Genomic DNA, 19,950 nt, shown 5'->3' with positions numbered 1-19,950 from the left:
GCGGTTAAAGTGACTCTTGAGGATCCAAAAATGTGTGTGTCAGCTGGAAGTCAGCAGGGGGCTTCCTCTCTGACTACTCTACCTCTTGGAGAGATTCTTGGCATCGTTTTGCAATTGGTAGGAGCTCAGGAATTGTTTTTTGTTTTCCATAAATGTAAGGCCAATCCTTTTACCAGCTGCATAGTTCAAAAAGGGAGGAGCACAGAAAATATGTAGAGTATTTGTTTTCTTGCATATGCAACACAATGCATCTGTATTTGACAAACCAAACAGCTCCCACAAATAAACTTGTAGAGGAAGTTGAATTTAAATCTTCAGGCCTGTAATGGGGGCCATGACCTAGTGTGCTGCCACAGTCCTCCCTTATTCTGATAGCAGCACTAAATTCCTTCTGCCCTCCTTTAGCATGGAGAGAACATCTAGGCAGGTAGGAATGTAGGTACGGCTTTATTTGTATAGCGCCATCCACGTACTGTACATAGCGCTTCAACGCAGTAACAAACGTGACAAACTAATATGAGGCATAATAGGAATAAGCGCTTATGACATAGAAGTAAACATTAGGAAAAAAGGAGTCCAACCACAAAGAGCTTACAATCCAGGTAGTAAGTAGGGAAAAATTAGAGACAGTGGGAGGGTGTTCTGGTAAGTGGGTATGCAAGGGGTTATGGTATATTCATATGATATGTATAGTAATAGACAAAGGAGATAACCAAATGCTAAATCAAAGAGATGTATTTTAAGATGGGTCTTAAAGGCAGAGAAAGATGGCGCTTGTCGGATAGATGGGAAAGGCATTCCAGATGTGTGAGGCAGTGAGAAGGATTTTAGGTCGGAGAGGGCTTTAGATACAAAAGGGTAGACAGAAGACATCCTATAGTCAAGCAGATGTATCCTGAGAAATCAGGGCTGAGATATGAGGGGCAGAGGAGTATATTGCCTTAAAAGAGTGGAGAATTTTGTAAGTAATGCAGGATTTAATAGGAAACCTGGAGAGTGATTTCAGCATGAGAGGAGAGAAGACAGATTTACAGGTAGGAGTGAGTAGGGGAGAGTAGGGAGATAGGGGAGAGGCAGAAAGGACAGACCATAGAAGGTTACAATAGTCAAAATGGGAGATAATAAGGGCATGTGTTTGTGTTTTAGCAGTAGAGCTACAGAGGAAAGGGCGTATCTTTGTTTTGGAGGAAAAAAGGCAGATTTTAGCTACATTCTGAATGTGAGGAAAATGTCAGGGAGGAGACCAATGTGATATGTAGGCAGTTTGCTTCTGATACTGGGTATATGACATTGCTACAGTACAAACTGTAATGGAGAAGGGGTCAAATCGGGCCAGGCTTGGGAGGAGGTATGAGGAGCTCAGTCTTCAACATGTTAAGTTTAAGTTGGCGGAAGGCCCATCCAGGTTGATATTGCAGAGAAAAATTCAGAGACTTTGGTCTGGACAACAGGAGTTGAAAAGCAAATGCGTGTCGTCAGTATAGAGGTGATATTTGAACCCAAAAAGTTGTGATGAGTGTCTAGAAAGAGAAGAGGTCCCAGGACAGACCTCTGGGGTACACCCACAGAGAGAACCAACAGAGGAGTTGGAGAACGAGACACTGAAAGTATGATGGGAGACGAAGGAGGAAATCCAGGATAGAGCTGTGTTACAGATAGCAACAGTATGGGGAATTTGGAGAAGAGGGTGGTCCACAGTACCAATAGCTGCAGAGAAGTCAATATAAGCAGCGTATATTGACCTTTGTCTTTGGCAGCATGAAGGTCATTAATTATTTTGGTGAGGGCTGTTTCAGTGGAGAGAGCAGTGCAGAATCCAGACAGAAATGGGTCTACAAGAGAATAGGAGTTCATAAAATGGAACAAGCAAGAGCATAGAAGGCATTCAAGGAGTTTAGAAGTAAAGGCAGGAGGAAGACAGGCCAATCGAGAGATTGGGTCAAGCTTGCCTTTTTAAGTATAGAGATACCTGTTGTGCACTTCAAGGAGGTGGGAAAGGTACCGGAGCTGGGGGTGTTTAAAATGCATAGGGATTAGATTGGAAGCAAGAGGCTTGAGAAGATGGGAGGGAATGGGGTCAAGAGGGCAACTGGTAGAGGGAAATTAGAAGAGCAGCAGCAACACTTCCTCCTCTGTGACAGAGGGAAAAGAGCCAAGGAAGGTAGGAACAGAGTTACAGTAGGAAGAGGTGTAGAATATGGAGGGGGATACAAAGGGAATGCTTGACAAATGGAATCCGCCTTAGTCTTGAAATAGTCAGCAAAGTACTGAAGTGAAATGGAGGAAGATAAACAGCTAACAGGTGATAAAGGTAAAAGTACATGCAGCTGGGTGGGATCCTACAGAAGATATCCTACCAATTCCCTACCAATTGTAGGAAGGGGAATCTTTTTAGAACATATGTAATGCTACAGGATGCAGACAAGAAAAATATTTCTGAATGTTTAGATCCAATACCATTATGAAATTACACTTACCCACAAGATGAGAAGGGTTGCCATAGTATAATCATAATAATAACTGTCATATAGCGCCTTTCTCCCAATGGGACAAAGCACTTCACAATTACAGTATAGTGTGCAGTAATTAGCACATAGGAATTTTTACAGATAGTCTGTAAAAGATGAGCCCAGAAGAGCTTACAAGCTATGTTTTTGGTGTCTTAGCCACAGGGGGATAAAGTGACAAAGGTCACCGGGAATTGAACCAGGTTCCCCTTATTCAAACTTTGTGTCATTGTTGAGTCAGTGTCATTACTCACCGATAAAACGATGAACCAGAGCGCACAAGCAAAAACGGAGCAGGAAGGACCCAGAATCAAAAATAGAATAAAAGGGCACTTTAATGTGACAAAAGACCCATCCAACGCGTTTCAAACGTCGCAGCGTTCTTTTTCAAGGATAAAATATAGTGTAATACCACCCATTAAATACCCTCTTACCTGCAGGCAAATTCGCGCCAAAAACGGGAGCACCATGACGTCATGACGCAATGCGCATCATCGCGCATGCGCAGAGCGACACGGCGCCGTCTGAGGGCAAAACTGTCAATACAGGCAGTGTGAAGCAATGTAGTAAGGGCAATGCATACGGCAACCACAGTGGGACAAAAAGAAAATATCAAAAGACAATAACAATGACCAAAGCCACTGAACCTCTTATACCTATTCAAAAAACAATCAAGGGAAAGATAATACTTAAAAATGCATATAACCACAAAGTATATTAAAAATATAATACAAAGATTATAATATTTAAAAACAAAAAATGAATGACTGAAATAAAGAACGAAAAACAATACTAATTTAACTTGAAGTAACGAGGGAATAAGTATGAAAATACATATAGGATGACCAATATAAAATGTATGTATGTAAAATGAACACAAAAGAGTATAATACAAGAAAAAATAGATCAAAAATTGATCAAGAATATAATCAAAATATGATCAAAAAAATGACAATGAAAAAAATGGAAATGAAAACAGAGAATGTACCAAGTTGAAAAATAAATATATGTAAAGTAACAAAATATTAAAAAAAAATATATAAAATTGTTTATTATAACTGAAAAGAGAATGAAACAATAATATATCTCTTATAGAAAATGGGCCAGTTGCCAATCAATGTTTAAACCCATAGGGAAGCGCGTTTGGAGAATGAATATCCAATACGCTTCCCTACGATTCAATAAATTGATGCGATCACCTCCTCTAGGTCTATTATTAATTCAATGCCAAGGAAGGAATAATTCCTGATGCCCACCTGACCACATTCGGAGAAGTGCTTAGAAACAGGGTGGTTAGTATCATGCAATCTAATGAGTCTTAAGTGCTCTAATATCCTAACCTTAAGAGCTCTAATCGTTCTTCCCACATATCTTTTGCCGCAGCCACATGTTATAAGATATACAACAAACTGACTTTTACAATTTATGAAATTATTGATATCGAATTTCTTAATATGACTTGTCGTCATCATGTGGCTGCGGCAAATTGTCCTGAAAAAAACTTTTGGCTGGTTTCATATGTTTACAAACGCTACAAGAACCACATTTGAAAGAACCCCTGGTGATAAAAGATTTATCAATCCTAGAAGTAGTTATGTCACTTGGGGAAACATATGATCCGATGGTTCTCGCCCTACGGTACACAAATGCAGGACCAGAATCAGTGTATTTTTTGAGCACATGATACATAGATAATACGTTCCAATGTTTGGAAATAATACATTTCATTTTCCCACTATGTTTATTAAATTGTGAGATAAATAATGGACATTTATTATTGGATTTTGCAGATCTATTAGTACCGTGCAGATTCACATATTTCTCTGTGTCAGTACCAAGGCGAGAATCACCCATATCCCGAGTGGGCAACAATGACGTTCTCTCTGTATTGAGGGCATTATAAAAAGCAACATTAATGTGAGACTGGGAATAACCTCTATCTAAGAAACGTTTACCAAGATCCTCAGACTGAGAAAGGAAGCCACCAGGTGTAGAGCAGTTCCTTCTCAGTCTGAGGAACTGTCCTTTAGGAATGGCTCTGATCACATGAGATGGATGGCAGCTGTCCACCCTAAGAAAAGTATTCCTTGAGTTTAAATTCCTATATACATCCGTTTTAATTAGTTTATCAATATCCACAAACAATTGTAGATCCAGAAATTCAATGTGATGTGAATGAAAATTGAGTGTGAATTTAAGATTATAATTATTACTGTTAAGATAATTAACAAAAGAGTGAAGTGTAGTGACATCCCCTTTCCAAATAATAATTAAATCGTCCACAAATCTTTTATAAAAAACAATATTATTACGAAAAGTGTTGGTGCTAGAAAATATAAAAAGTGCTTCTCACCACCCCATAAAGAGATTTGCGTAAGAAGGAGCAAAGCTCGTGCCCATAGCAGTGCCGATTAACTGAAAGTAAAATTTGTGATTAAAGGTGATAAATTGTGTAAGAAGAAAGAAAATAGCGTCCAAAATAAATGCTGATTGAAAAATTGAAATTTCTGGTATCTCAATAAATTGGCGAACAGCTGCCATCCCGTGATCATGTTGTATAACTGAGTAAAGAGATGTAACATCAAGTGTTACCCACAAATAATGATTATCCCAAGTGACATGTTTAATTTGACTAAGAAGATCACCAGAGTCCAATATAAAAGAAGGTAATTTCCTAACAAATGGTTGAAGACAATTATTGACATATCTTGACAAACCATCTCCCAAAGATCCAATACTAGAGACAATTGGTCGACCAGGTGGGTCGACCAATGTCTTATGGAACTTTGGGAGATGGTGGAAGATAGGAACAATAGGCTGTGAAGTAGCAGACAGGTGCTGCTAATCAAATGCCCTTGATTAATTGATCATCAGCAAGTGTGACCACCTCTATAAAAGCCAAACTTTTAGCAGTTTGCTGGTCTGGAGCATTCAGGTGTGTGTTAACACAATGCCAAGGAGGAAAGACATCAGCAATGATCTTAGAGAAGCAATTGTTGCTGCCCATCAATCTGGGAAGGGTTATAAGGCCATTTCCAAACACTTTAAAGTCCATCATTCTACAGTGAGAAAGATTATTCAAAAGTGGAAAACATTCAAGACAGTTGCCAATCTTCCCAGAAATGAATATCCCAGTAAATTCACCCCAAGGTCAGACCGTGCAATGCTAAGAAAAAGTGAAAAAAAACCTAAGAGTTACATCTCAGATTCTACAGGCCTCAGTTAGCATGTTAAATTTCATGACAGTACAATTAGAAAAAGACTGAACAAGTATGGTTTGTTTGGAAGGGTTGCCAGGAGAAAGCCTCTTCTCTCTAAAAAGAACATGGTAGCACAGCTTAGGTTTGCAAAGTTGCATCTGAACAAACCACAAGAATTCTGGAACAATGTCCTTTGGACAGATGAGACCAAAGTGGAGATGTTTGGTCATAATGCACAGCGCCAGGTTTGGCAAAAACCAAACACAGCATAACCATCTCATGCCAACTGTCAAGCACGGTGGTGGAGGGGTGATGATTTGGGCTTGTTTGGGCAGCCACAGGACATGGGAACCTTGCAGTCATTGAGTCGACCATGAACTCCTCTGTATACCAAAGTATTCTAGAGTCAAATATGAGGCCATCTGTCCGACAGCTAAAGCTTGGCCGAAATTGGGTCATGCAACAGGACAATGATCCCAAGCACACCAGCAAATCTACAACAGAATGGCTGAAAAAGAAAATAATCAAGATGTTGCAATGGCCCAATCAAAATCCAGACCTCAACCTGATTGAAATGCTGTGGCGGGACCTTAAGAGAGCTGTGCATAAGCAAATGCCCGCAAACATCAATGAACTGAAGCAACGTTGTAAAGAAGAGTGGGCCAAAATTCCTCCACAATTATGTGAGAGACTGATAAAGTCATACAGAAAACGATTACTTCAAGTTATTGCTGCTAAAGGTGGTTGTACAAGCTACTGAATCATAAGGTGTACTTAGTTTTTAACTCATGGCTTCTCCATTTTGGCTTTATTTTTGTTAAATAAATCAGGACACTGTGAATATGTCATGTGTTGTTCATCTGAGGTTGTATTTACCTAATTTTAAGACCTGCTAAGGAACAGATGATTTTTTTCTCTGTGAGTCACTATTCTGTTTACCATAGATTGACTAATTGTCCATTTGTGCCTAACAATTATTAAGATATTATATGGCCAATTAGGTGTCATGTTGGTCATGGGTTATTATATTTTACATGGAGGTCTATCAAATATCCTGAATATATACATAATATCCAATTTATTTGATATAATATGTATACAGGACATTTTTATTTTTACTTTTTCAATAATTCTTTTATTAGTTGTTATAAGTATTCAGGACTCTGTAATAGCAAAAAATGTAAAATCTAAAACACTTTTTAACATATGTTTTTATATAAATATAATATATTTTTAATAGTTGTATGTATTTCAAGGTTATTTGGTATACACGCCAACAAAATACATTTTAATTTGTCATGTATTAAAAATTAGTTGGTAGTAGTGTAAAGTAAATCATACAATAGTTTTAAAATTATATTTTAAGTATTAATATGTTATTTATTGTATTGGTAGTTTTTATATTCCATTAGGATTTTATAAGTGGTTATATGTGGTCTATATGTGTTGTCATTGCATGTTTATTTAAGTGTGGGTCTCTTTTTTGTATCATGTGCATTTAGTTTTGTTAATCAATGTTTGTTTATATATAAATGATTGGAAGTCTGTGTTTTTTATCCAGATGTTGATCCCTATTGGTTGAGGTATTCTCCTACATAGGTACTTAAGTAACACCAAGAGCATCACATGACTAATCCCCTGAAGTGTCATTTGACACGAAACGCGTAGGTGACGTCATACGCAGCGACGCGACGTCCATGACGACGGACTTCCGGGCTGCAGTCTAGAGACACCACGACAGGAGGAATTTAAGTTCAAGGTCTGTTTATTACTTTCCATCTAGTCTTGGACTCTTCCTCTATTAACAACTGAGGACTTTACTCTGATCACGGGGTTCTGGTCACCAGAGCCTGACCCTGTGTGTGTGTCACGGACAATTAGATCCATGTGATCAAACTCTATATGTAGTGTTATATGTCCTTTATTTTTAACATATAAAGATTTAATGTACTAATTTTGGCTTTTTGCTTCTTTCCATGCGCTCCTATTTTTGTGTTTGATGTACTGAGTATGCCCCGCTCATCACGGGAGATCAGGAGCTGCAGGGAAGACCAGAAAATTGAGGGAGAGATTTAGAGGGACAGCGCGCACATTCACTTTTTTTATGAAAACAATTACTTCAAGTTATTGCTGCTACTACTTAGTTTTTCACACATAGCTTCTCCATTTTGGCTTTATTTTTGTTAAATAAATCATGACAGTGTAATATGTCATGTGTTTTTGTTCATCTGAGGTTGTATTTACCTAATATTTAGACCTGCTAAGGAACAGATGATTGTTATGTCCTGATATGTAAAACCATAGAATTCAAAGAGGGTGTACTTTCTTATTCACACAACACAAGTAATTTATTCTACCATAGCAATACAATAAAAACCTGTAAGGCATCGGGGAACACGTCCTTTGCGGCGTGTTCCCTCCTTACCAGTGTCTGCACAGACCTCCGCGCTGGCACCAGCGCGTGCGTGCACCCCCGCTCGGGTTACAGAGCACGTGTAGCTCTTGTAGCACTGCCACGGAGCTTTGCTCTGCACTCCCGGACGCGCCGACATGTCGTGCACCGCTCCCCACCTGCACAGCAACTAATCTCTTGCCAATTGTCTCCTGCAGCCTATCGCTGCTCCCGCTGGGGCTGCGCCTCCGCTCCGCCTCCTGTTCTATTGGTTCCTGCTACCTATTTATACCCTGCTCATGCTCAGAGTCATTGCTGAGCATATCTCTTGTGACCTTCTGTTCCTGCGTTGTTTTGCCTTGCTACGTGCCATGCTGCTGTTCTCTGTTGCTTTCCTGTGTACCAACCTGGCTTGATTATAGGACCCCCTCTGGATAAAGACCCCGGCCTGATTATTGGACCCCTTCTAGATAAAGACCTCGGCTTGCCTCTGACTACCCGCATCTCTCCAACCCAGACCTCTGCTTTCGGACAATTTACCACCCTCCTGGCTCCAACCCTAGACTACGGCACAACGGACACCAACCATCCCACTGGCTCCGCCCCTAGATCTCGGCAAGTACTCACACTAACCCAATCTCTCCAACCCAGACCCGACTACGCTGACTATCCACCCTCCATGCGTGGTCCCGCTGCTGTGAGTGCGTGGTCTTGTACTTTCCCACCTCAATACCGGGGTCCCACCTTGTTCGTGGTGAGCGCAAGCGTTACAAAACCATCTTCAGGGAACAATAGAGGACACTAACGCGTTTTGCACTTTGACAAAGCGCAAACAGCGCAAACAGCGCAAAACGTGTTAGTGTCCTCTACCGTTCCCTGAAGATGATTTTTATTGTATCGCTATGGTAGAATAAATAACTTTTGTTATGTGATCCAGCCTTCATCCATTTTTGCGGCTGTGCACCGCTTCATCTTTCCCCCGTGGGAATACATCCGTCTACCTGTCTCCTTCTGCCGTGTGCATGCTGACTCCAGAGACTCATCGTGGAATTTATCCTGTGAAGGTCGTGAGTACCTAATTTTCTTGTTGATACTTACAAATCCATTTATCCAGACTGCAGCTTGTACTCCAGGTGACACCAGCCCCATGCCTGTTGGGATCTACCCTTGCATCGACAACCCCTTAGGGCAACATCGTGGGATTTGTGTTTTTTCCATAATATGAGTCATCCATACTGCATGCGATTATATGCAAAACACCACAAGCCTCTGGTACCAATTCTACTTCATTCGATACATAAGTATCACTGTTTTTTCACTTTATATGATTGATATCTGAATATTTAGAGCGCCACAATTTGATAAGTTTCCTTTTGAAAACACCACAAGCCTCTGGTACCAATTCTACTTCATTCGATGCAGCAAATATCTATTTATGTTACCCACGTGTTATTTTTTATGATGCACTGACACTTGACTTTTGTTCTGGGAACTTCCTACATAATGGAGAGGCCATGGCACCTGAGCACTCTTCACGATCACACGACTACTCCCCTCAGGAGCGATCACGTGTTCACAGCATCATTGATAATGGAACAGAATAGGAGGAGTTTACAGGAGCCCTGAAAATTATCTCCCTAGAAACTTGCAAATCGCACATTACAAGGGAGCTACAGCAAGGGGCACCCAAAGACTTAAGATTCTGGGTAACAGCATGTAAAGGAGCATTCCTATCCATTTCAAACATGGACATTTTCTTTGAGCTTTTACCTTTACTGTATATTACTTGTGCAGCAAAGGCTTGGTTAAGGAAGTAAAGAGTGATATAGGCACACCGACATTGGCACAATAACATTTTGTATTATCCAAGCCTGTGTGCCTGTATCACTCCATACCTCCCATTGCAGTTACTGGGACTTCTGGATTCCCTTCATGCTACGGAGAACCGGCTGTTAAGTATTTTGTTCTTCTCTACAGAGTTCCTGCATTTCCCTCTTTTATTAAGTAAAGAATCAGAAAACTCACTTACTGACAGCTATATAAGAATTTCCAGATTCGGTCATTAGCTGGATCTTGGTTAACAATTCAGCATTATGAAGCCAACTACACCAACTCAAATATTTATTATTGTTACATAAAGGATAGCAATAGATCAATTTTCACAAATTAAATTACATCTTTTGCCTGTAGCTTCAATTATAAATATGCAAAACATTTGCACAAATTTGATACTGGCAAATATTTTACCTTTCGTCATATACTGATGTACCTACCGCTCACCTAATAATCTTAGTTACAAAAATGTACCAGGTGAAAATTGGATGAGAGATACTAGAAAGATCCTACACCCAAAATAATCCCTTTTTTAATTGTACTCATGTAGGGTAAGTAAGGCGATAACGTTATCCAGGGTACAAATATTCCCTTAATGCCATTCTATTGAATAGTTGACCATAAAAGTACCACATAAAATACACATTAGATAAATACATACACAACCAGACATCCATGTCCTGCTAGTCTGCACCCGACACTACCGCTATTGTACCTGCTCAGGAAGGTTGGATAGGGCTTATAGGGAGAAAAGCCCACTTCGTGAATATCATTTAGAGGAATCAATTAACACCGAGTTCAAAACATTACATGTGTATTACGGCTTAGCTGAATTGGGCTTGTAACATAGGCAAAATGTCTAGATCGTGTAGCACGTTTGGATAGTCTGTGTTAATTTATTACATTGATTATTAAATGTTATACTTGCTTTGTAGAATCATTTCATCAAGACTCGTCGAGAGTACAAATGAAGTGTTTCAAGATATTGGACCAGATTTGTGTGACGAAGACATGGGAGACTGGGATAATTGATATCAACTAAAACCACTAATTAAGTAATAATCCCAGAAGAACAGAGCATTATTGGCCACTAATGTCCTGTTCTGATGGGATTATTACTATTATAGGCTAAATGTAAGCTTATTTTTTTAAATGTTTTCATAAAAAAGACACTTTTGGAGTCATATTGATTTTTATCAGCATGATTGTCTATATTCTTTTGCTTTTACTGTAAGTTTATTAAAAGGAAATTGTACATATACACAGCCCCCTCTATATCTATCTATCCAGACACACACTCTGCAGTCCCCACTCTATACAAACACACTCTGCAACCCCCCCTCTATATACACAAACACATTCTGCCGTCCCCCCTACACACTTTGCGCCCCCCCTCCTCTACACCCACAAAACACACCGCAGCCCTCCTCTACCATCTACAGTCACAAAGCACACACGGAAGACACTCACAGACACATCACAGCCCCCTCTACACTCACAAAATACACAGCAGCCACATCTACACCCACAAACATACACTGTAAACCCACAAAACTGCAGACACAAACACACAGGTCCAAACGAGTCAAACAACTCAACGGTATCCCAAGTATCCCCATTTCAAAAAAGAGGAATCAGTATAATAGAAGTGATATGGTGTATAATGAACACAAAAATAGACAGACAGTTGTACCCATCAATTGCATATACTGTAAGCACTGTCGTACTCAAACGTGATAATAGGAAGGGGTGTGAAGGAGTGTAAAGGTGTAAAATTGTCTGAAACTTAAATGGGCCCGCCTCTAAAAGTCAAAAGACAAACTTGTCCACAGTCATTACCATAAACAACATGTAAAGACATGGTTAGGAGACAGAAAGCCTGTGGGATCATACCCCTGTGGAGGTTGTAGGGCATGTGCCTACACTTCAGCTACCAAAAATTTCTCTAATTCTGACAAATCCAAGGTATATCAGATAAAGGACAATATCAACTGTCTTACCACAGGAGGGATTTACCTCATCACGTGTTAATGTTGTAAACCGTGTCAGAAAGACACACAGACCACTGAAAGTGAGAATGCTCGAGCATGTCGGATCTGTAAGAAATCGCACCGACACTCCGGTAGCTAGACACGTTGTGGATAAACATAATGATGATGCTGGATACCTACACTTCTGTGGTATTAAACATGAGGGCCAAGAGAAGGTGACTGGGGCAAACGGTTAATACAAAGAGAATGTAGGTGGATACACATCTTACGGACATTAAATCCTAGTGGACTGAATGAGGGTTATACTGTATGTACACGTCTTTTCTCTAGTGCATCATGTTCCATCTCAACGTGGTATCCACCTTCTGGAATATATTTAAATCTACACTATCATTATTGATCATCACATATAAATTAGTAGCTAGGATCTAGTTCTGTTATGTGAATACTTACAGTAATTGTTCATGAGGTAGTGTTGCTATTCATGGACTCATTCACCTTTGACACTATACAACTTATCACTCCTTATCACACTTACCAGGTCACTTACATTCCCTTTTTGTGGAGTAAAGGGGTACCTGGGATATAGTCGAGTGATCTCACTCCCCCTGGAACCATTTTGACTTTTAGAGGCGGGCCCATTTAAGTTTCACACAATTCTACACCTTAAAGCTAAGGCCATACAGCCTTCGCCTGCGCGGAGGCGTGCGAAGGCTGTGACGTCACCCACGTGAAGTGGGTGCGTTTTGTGTCCATTTGGACGCGCGCGCATAGGGGCTCATGTGACGTGCCTGTCGCGTGAAGAAATCAGTTTCAACTGATTTCTTGGACAACGCGCGCCCCCTCCTGCTTGCGCCCGCACTGTCTATGGGCGCGATCAATGCCTTTAAGCAATGTGATCGCGCCACACGCGGACACCTCCGTGCGGTCTGCGGCAGTATGGACCTGCCCTTATACTTCTTCACACCCCTTCATATAAGCACGTTTGAGTAGGATAGTTATTATATAGATGGGATAACTGTCTGTCTATTTTTGTGTTCATTATACACCATATCACTTCTATTACAACAATTCCTTTTTGAGATTGGGATACTTGGGATACAGTTGAGTTGTAAACATTCATTTGGACCTGTTTTAACTTCTAGAGATGGATTCATTTAAGATACACACAATCCTACACCCCACTTATTATTATTATCATTAATATTTTCATTCATAATATGAGACATACACACAGTGTTACATATATTTATGTCTATTTTTATTCATTTTATTTCCACGTCCTTTACATTAACAACCATTAGAGGTTTTAGTTGATATCAATTATCCCAGTCTCCCATGTCTTCGTCACACGAGTCTAGTCCAATATCTTTAAACACTTAATTTGTACTCTCGATGAGTCTTGATGAAATGATTCTACAAAGCAAGAATAACATTTAATAATCAATGTAATAAATTAACACAGACCTTCCAAACGTGCTACACGATCTAGACCAGCGTTTCCCAATTGCGGTTCCGTGGCACCCTGGGGTTCCGTGGAGCAGTCCCAGGGATTCCACCTACGGATCGGCCGCCCGCACTCACTGTGCCGGAATTCCCCCTCAAAAAAAGCAGTCTGTCTGTAGCTGCAACTTCTCACTCAGGCATTAGGTGGCGCTGTGCTGCCCAGCTCATGCAGCACCTCGTCTGAACTGGCTGCATGCTGCGTGATAAGGTGAATGTGTGTGTGAGAGAGAGTGTATGTGTGTGTGTGTGTGTGAGAGAGTGTAAGAGAGACATGGGCAGAGGGGGGTTAAAGAGAGACATGGGCAGAGGGGAGGTGAAAGAGAGACATGGGGGTGTAAGACATATTGGGGGGAGGAGGAGAGACACTGGGGGGAGGTGAGAGAGACACTGGAGGGAAGGGAGAGAGAGAGACACTGGAGGGAAGGGAGAGAGAGAGACACTGGGGAGGGAGAGCGATAGAGACACTGGGGAGAGGAAGTGACACACTGGCTGGAGAGAGAGAGACACTGAGGTGATGGAGAGACACACTGGCTGGAGGGAGAGACACTGGGGGGAGGGAGTGAGAGACACTGGGGGGAGGGAGTGAGAGACACTGGGGGGAGGGAGCGTTGGGGCTCTTTTAAAAATGTATTGGGGCGGTGGGGATCTTTTAAAAATGTATTGGGGCAGTGGGAGTCTTTTAAAAATGATCTTGAACCAAGAAAATGTTTCGCCTGCGCGCATTTCTTTTTTTTTTTTTTTTCATGTGCTACGCGAAAAATATTTAAGGGGTTCCATTCTGTTTTACAAAATATCAAAGGGTTCCACGGCTAAATTTAATTGGGAAACACTGATCTTGACGATCTAGACATTTCACCTATGTTACAAGCCCAATTCAGCTAAGCCGTAATACACATGTAATGTGTTGAGCTCAGTGTTAATTGATTCCTCTAAATTAAATTCATGAAGTGGGCTTTCCTCCCTATAAGCCCTATCCAACCTTCCTGAGCAGGTACAATATCTCTTTAGGGGGTTAATAGCAGGGTCTGGACTCAGATTTTGAGAAATCAGTCTGCTATTAAGGATTCTCTTGTGATTGGCCAAAGAGCATCCTATTACAGGGTATAAATTACCTGAATATAGGAGTGATGATTGACTCCTCCTACCCAGATGAAGCGTGGATCTCACGCGAAACGGTCCGTCGGATTTTAGTGACGTCATGACGTCGGTGGTGGAGCGGTAGTGTCGGGAGAAGACTAGCAGGATGTGTGCGCTTGGTTGTATAGCGCTATACTTACTTTACATTGAGCAACTCCGTTTTGCTATACTTTCATCATGCGAGTATCTCTTTGATATCTTATGTCTATTTAGACTGACCTGACTCTCCATGATAGGTACCGGGACCCTCCTGTGACTTACGGTGATTTGTATATATTGCGATATCTGTGGGGGAAAGGATGGCATACAGACTCCACTTGCTGAAGTGTATTTAAGTCTGCTATTAACCCGAGCGGGCTCACACCCCTTTGTTTATACTGCTAAACATTAATACACTGAATGTGACACCTATATATTCTATTATCAAGTTGTTATTAACATCCTAAACCAATGGTACCTCTTAGAGATTAGATTATAGGTTTTACCACATTTCGATGCACTTATTCAGTGTATTACAGTGGATATGAAGACATTGGAGTGTCTCAGTACAGGCATACCCCGGTTTAAGGAAACTCATTTTAAGTACACTCGCGATTAAGGACATATCGCCCAATAGGCAAACGGCAGCTCGCGCATGAGCCTGTCAGCACGTCCTGAACAGCAATACCGGCTCCCTACCTGTACTGAAGCTGTGGGGAGACTATAGAACCTGTTACACATGCGCTATTTGCATCAGTTATGCACGTATAGGATGATTGCAATACAGTACATGCATCAATAAGTGGAAAAAAGGTAGTGCTTCACTTTAAGTACATTTTCACTTTACATACATGCTCCGGTCCCATTGCGTACGTTAATGTGGGGTATGCCTGTATCCTGTATTTGAACTAGAGATTCTGTTGCCATTTGTGAATAGTTTCCTTTCAACAATGAATACTGTCAATGATGCATTCACCATATACATGGATACATTTATCTATTGTGCATTTTATGTGGTTCCACACTAATACTCTCAGAACTGTTACAATCTGTGGAAGGATATTTATCCTCAGGGAGTACTAACCCCTTGTGGGGCAATTTTGCCTTTATCACATACTGAGTACTCCCCATCCCCAGTACAGCCCCACCACCAAGATTTGAATCACTTATTTGTACTTATTTGTATATATATCGTCACATATTTTACTTTTATGGTCTACTATTCAATAGAATGGCTTTAAGGGTATATTTGTTCCCTGGATAATGTTATCCCCTTACTTACCCACCCTCCACTAGTGCAATGCAAAAAGGGATTATTTTGGATGTAGGATCTGTCTAGTATCTTTCATCCAATGCGCATGTAAATATTTTACCTTCACAGCTTGTGAAAATGTTGTGAAATCAACATTCGCAAATATTTGACTCCAGTGTCTCAAAAACAAAATCCAAATTCACGAAAGAGAAACTACCAGCACAAATCAGGTACTCATTGTCGTATACGTAAATAAAACATATGGAAATACAAAAGTCCTCTTGGGGCACACATAACTGTGCTCAGTTGCTGAGGCACTCCTACAACAGGACAGGGTCACAGAAAACACAGGACAGTGAGACTGTCACAGGAGAAAGAGAGACAGACAGAGGAGGCGGTAGAGTCAGAAGAGATAGTGAGCAGGGAGTCTGGGAAGTCAGAGGGGGAGAAAGTCACAAAACACACACACACACACACAAACACGAAACTGCCCTGCTCTGGGAGATAAAGGAAATCCTGTGGCACCCTTTTCATCCTATCATGAAAGTCCAGGGTGTTGTTTAAGGAGATAGCGGGATGAAGTTAATATGGAGAGTCTCTTTCTACACTCCAGGGTGAGATTTTGCAAATTTTGCGGAATTAGAATTCTTCGTTTACTTCCGTTACACTCAAAGATTAAATTCTACTTTCAGAACATATTTTTGCAGTAAGTTTGCTGGACTAGATACAATGAAATTAAACATTTGGGTGATGGACCAACAAATATTTAACGCATGGTAAAATTGCTGTGCATTCTGAGGATCAAGTGGCAAATTGTTAACTGAGAAATTTGAAAAATTAATAGACCTACAATTTTAAATAGCTGTGCCATAAATCCTCCTCTACGATCCTGAAAAGGTCCCATATCTCACTAATTACTATTTAAATCTTAAAGATTTACTAAAAGTCAAGAATTTAGTCAAGAAATTGAAAACAAGAGCGCCATCTACCTTCAAAACAAATCTGTTGCACTAAAGAACAACAACAAAAAGTGGTTGAAAATATTGTATAGTAATATTTGTTTCTAATATAGCACCAGCAATGTATCTAAAATAATGCAGGCCAGCTGCACAGCTGGTCCTATTTAGGTTTGGTGTGGATGTTAGCTAACGTTGAGTTTTCCACTATGATTATGTCCACTATTATGTAGTGGTTATTTTAGATTCTTTAACTGACCTGACACTCCTCCTGTGCGTCCTAATGAGACCCCACTATGGAAGGGACGTTAGTAAAAAGATCAATGCTGTCTTTTTTTTTTTTTTTTAAATCACACCGTTGATAGTTACTGAGGGCCATATTTACTAAACTCTGCTATACCATTATACACCTTCTGACTCATTCACTTCAATGAGTTGTATAACGTCATAGCACAGTAAACTTGGCTTATATTTTGTCTTTAACACTGTACAATAGGAACATAAATTTATGGGTGACAATTACGCCCCTTTACTGACATTTCTATAGATTGCAATTCCAGTTTTTCATAGTATTATATAGCACAGTTATGGATCACACGTCAAACAGCAAATCCATTCTAATTCAAATTCCCATTTTCAGGTTCCCCCCCACTCGTAAATAGCATCAGGATAAATTTAACAGTCTTGAGGACAGTCCAAATATATATTTAGTGAAATGTTCAAGTCTTAAAGCAACAATCCAAGCTGCTCATTTTCTGGGCTTCTTTTGTAAGAGTATTGGAATCAAAATAGAATCCTCCAGAGCAGTACTGGGGTTCTAAGGGGATTCTCCAGTTACTGAGATTTTTACTTATTAAATATCTTTGTCAGTCTTATTCTGGCCACTATTGGGAAATTAGTTTGAGGCTTTATATTAGGTAACCGTGTGGCCATCTAGGATTTATTTTTAATTTACAGGCTTAAAAAAAAAAAAAAGAAGATAAATATTTCCAAGGGTAGAATTGCTAGTACCATGGTTCATGTCCAAGAGACGTTCGGTTATAATGCTACAAAATATAGTATATTTCGTTCTATAGGGGGTAATTTTTTCTTAAAACAGTAAAAATACTTTTGAACAAATACTATGTTAGAGTACAGCATGACCTCCTGGAAAGAATTTTTTTTTATAGACAGGACGAAAGAGGGACACTGAAATTATGGGATTATCTGGTAGTATGCTGGTAAATAAAATTATTTCTGATATCAATGGTTTATTTTCCTGTAATGGAACACTATAAACCACAAATATATATTACATTTGGTAAAACACAACCCTTGCAGATTGTACTTTACAATATAAACATACAGAGAATAAAAAAATATCAAGACAGACAGTAGAAGTAAATATAAATGTTGGTACTCATGCAGCGGCCGTTATTCGAACACTTCACGCGTCATGTACATCGGACTCCCGATTTGAAACCGTGGGATGAATTCCAGCCTTCCCGCACTAAGATGTGAGCGCGGCAAGGACAGAAAAACGAATTTTAGTGTTCTGGCTTTTAAAAACATGAAATTGACACAGTAGCACAGTACTGTACACATTACAATTCATCGATTTTATTGCAAACGAAGAAACAGAATCCATGAAATTCAAACAAAACATCCACGATAAGCGTGGGTGCCTGGGGCTATTGGCCGCGTTCATGCTGCATGGGGAACAGCAGAGAACTCAAAACCGGCGCCGTGATGTGTTCGAATAACGGCCGCTGCATCAGTATATAAATTACAGTTTTGATGAGTGTAAATACATAACAGTGAGAGCAGGTAACAATGTGTTGTCACTGAAAATGCAGGTGTTTAGTCAAGACTTGAGTAGGCAACTTATGGTGGTAATTAGGGAAGAAAAGAGACAGCCTTGTGCCGAGTACAAGAGAACTGCAGTGGTGTAATGACAGTAAAACCGATTCAGAAAGAGGATCATGTACTGTACCAAGTAAGGGTCAGAATTGGTATAGTGCTGAGGAGTATAATACAACTGTATTATTTTGCATAGATTTCAGGGAAGTCATGCGACAGAGGAAAAGGAGGATTCTCCAATGTTACAAAGGAAGAAAGAACAGAAGTTTGTAGAAAATTGAATCTGAGAGAAAGGTAGATGTCAAATGTGACACCTGAGCAACTTTTTTGGAGAACATGATATATGGTAGTGAAACTTACCTTAGTTGAAAGTAAGAACTTCCATATTATGGAAATATTAAGTTTGAGGCCACAGAAAGACATAATAAAAAGACTGAATTCAGGGGGCATTCAAAGTTGGCAGATGATATAAAATTGGATTTACATATTCCTATATAGTAGTACTGTAACAAGGATTAAACATAGTAAAATAACACAAACATAATATAAAGGTATAAGGTGCCCTGATTAAAAAGGTTACTTTTTTTAAGGTCACTTTTATCAAATTTATTACATCCATGACCAACATCTTAAATATAATAAATCTATAACAAGACCTACAAACGACTTGTCTTCCATTTAAATGTGCTTTGTCAAGCTGCCATTTTTATATCATGACTGCATGACAGTTTCCAGAATTTTTATATATAAAAAATATATTTTGTGACTTGGCCTACAATCCACCGTGCCCTTAAAATAATTTGCTTCAAGGGTAAGCACAATGATAGTCATTGGCAGCAGTATTTCGACTGGTTTCAAAAATGGCATTTAGGCTAATCTGTTACAAAACAGTGATGGGTAACAAAATACTTACATTTGCCCATGTGTTTCAATTTATCCCTAAATAAGGCCTCTTCAGATACAGTACTGTTAGACTCACAACTTCCAGAAATGGCAGAGAGCTTGTCACCTGCAAGAGAAACATTAATAATGGGTCAACATAAATAGGAAGATACAGCTCCTTCACAAATTGCCATGATTTTTATTTTATTTTTTAACTATTGGCATTTCAAATCCTGTTATTGTACTACTTTTTTCATCTCCATATATTACAACATTTCTGTAATTCAGGTTCCAAGACAATAGGTGTTTATTACATTTTATAAAAATGTCTATATTCGCAATATGCGATGATCTTTACAGTAGTGCAGAAGTCTAGTAATCATGTTGCTTCTGAAGTATTGTTAATTTAGTGTATGGAGTTTTCATTTTAGGGTCAATCCCTCCAAAGACCAAATTGAACTAATGGAATCAATATG

The 19,950-nt window shown here is 39.7% G+C and overlaps 1 protein-coding gene across 2 annotated transcripts in view; it reads right to left on the bottom strand.

Annotated features, from left to right (window-relative positions):
• Positions 1-19,950, bottom strand: part of CUEDC1 (CUE domain containing 1) — a 128,162-nt gene that overhangs the window by 8,892 nt on the left and 99,320 nt on the right. For both annotated transcript variants that reach the window (XM_075589539.1, XM_075589541.1), the window contains one exon: positions 19,506-19,601. In XM_075589539.1, coding sequence (XP_075445654.1) covers positions 19,506-19,601 — 96 coding nt within the window. The remainder of the gene's footprint in view (positions 1-19,505; positions 19,602-19,950) is intronic.

The sequence above is a fragment of the Ascaphus truei genome, chromosome 3 (assembly GCF_040206685.1).
Source record: "Ascaphus truei isolate aAscTru1 chromosome 3, aAscTru1.hap1, whole genome shotgun sequence".
In the NCBI taxonomy this organism is placed as follows: domain Eukaryota; kingdom Metazoa; phylum Chordata; class Amphibia; order Anura; family Ascaphidae; genus Ascaphus; species Ascaphus truei.
The sequence above is the reverse complement of the archived record's forward strand: the minus strand, read 5'-3'. Positions and strand labels throughout refer to the sequence as shown.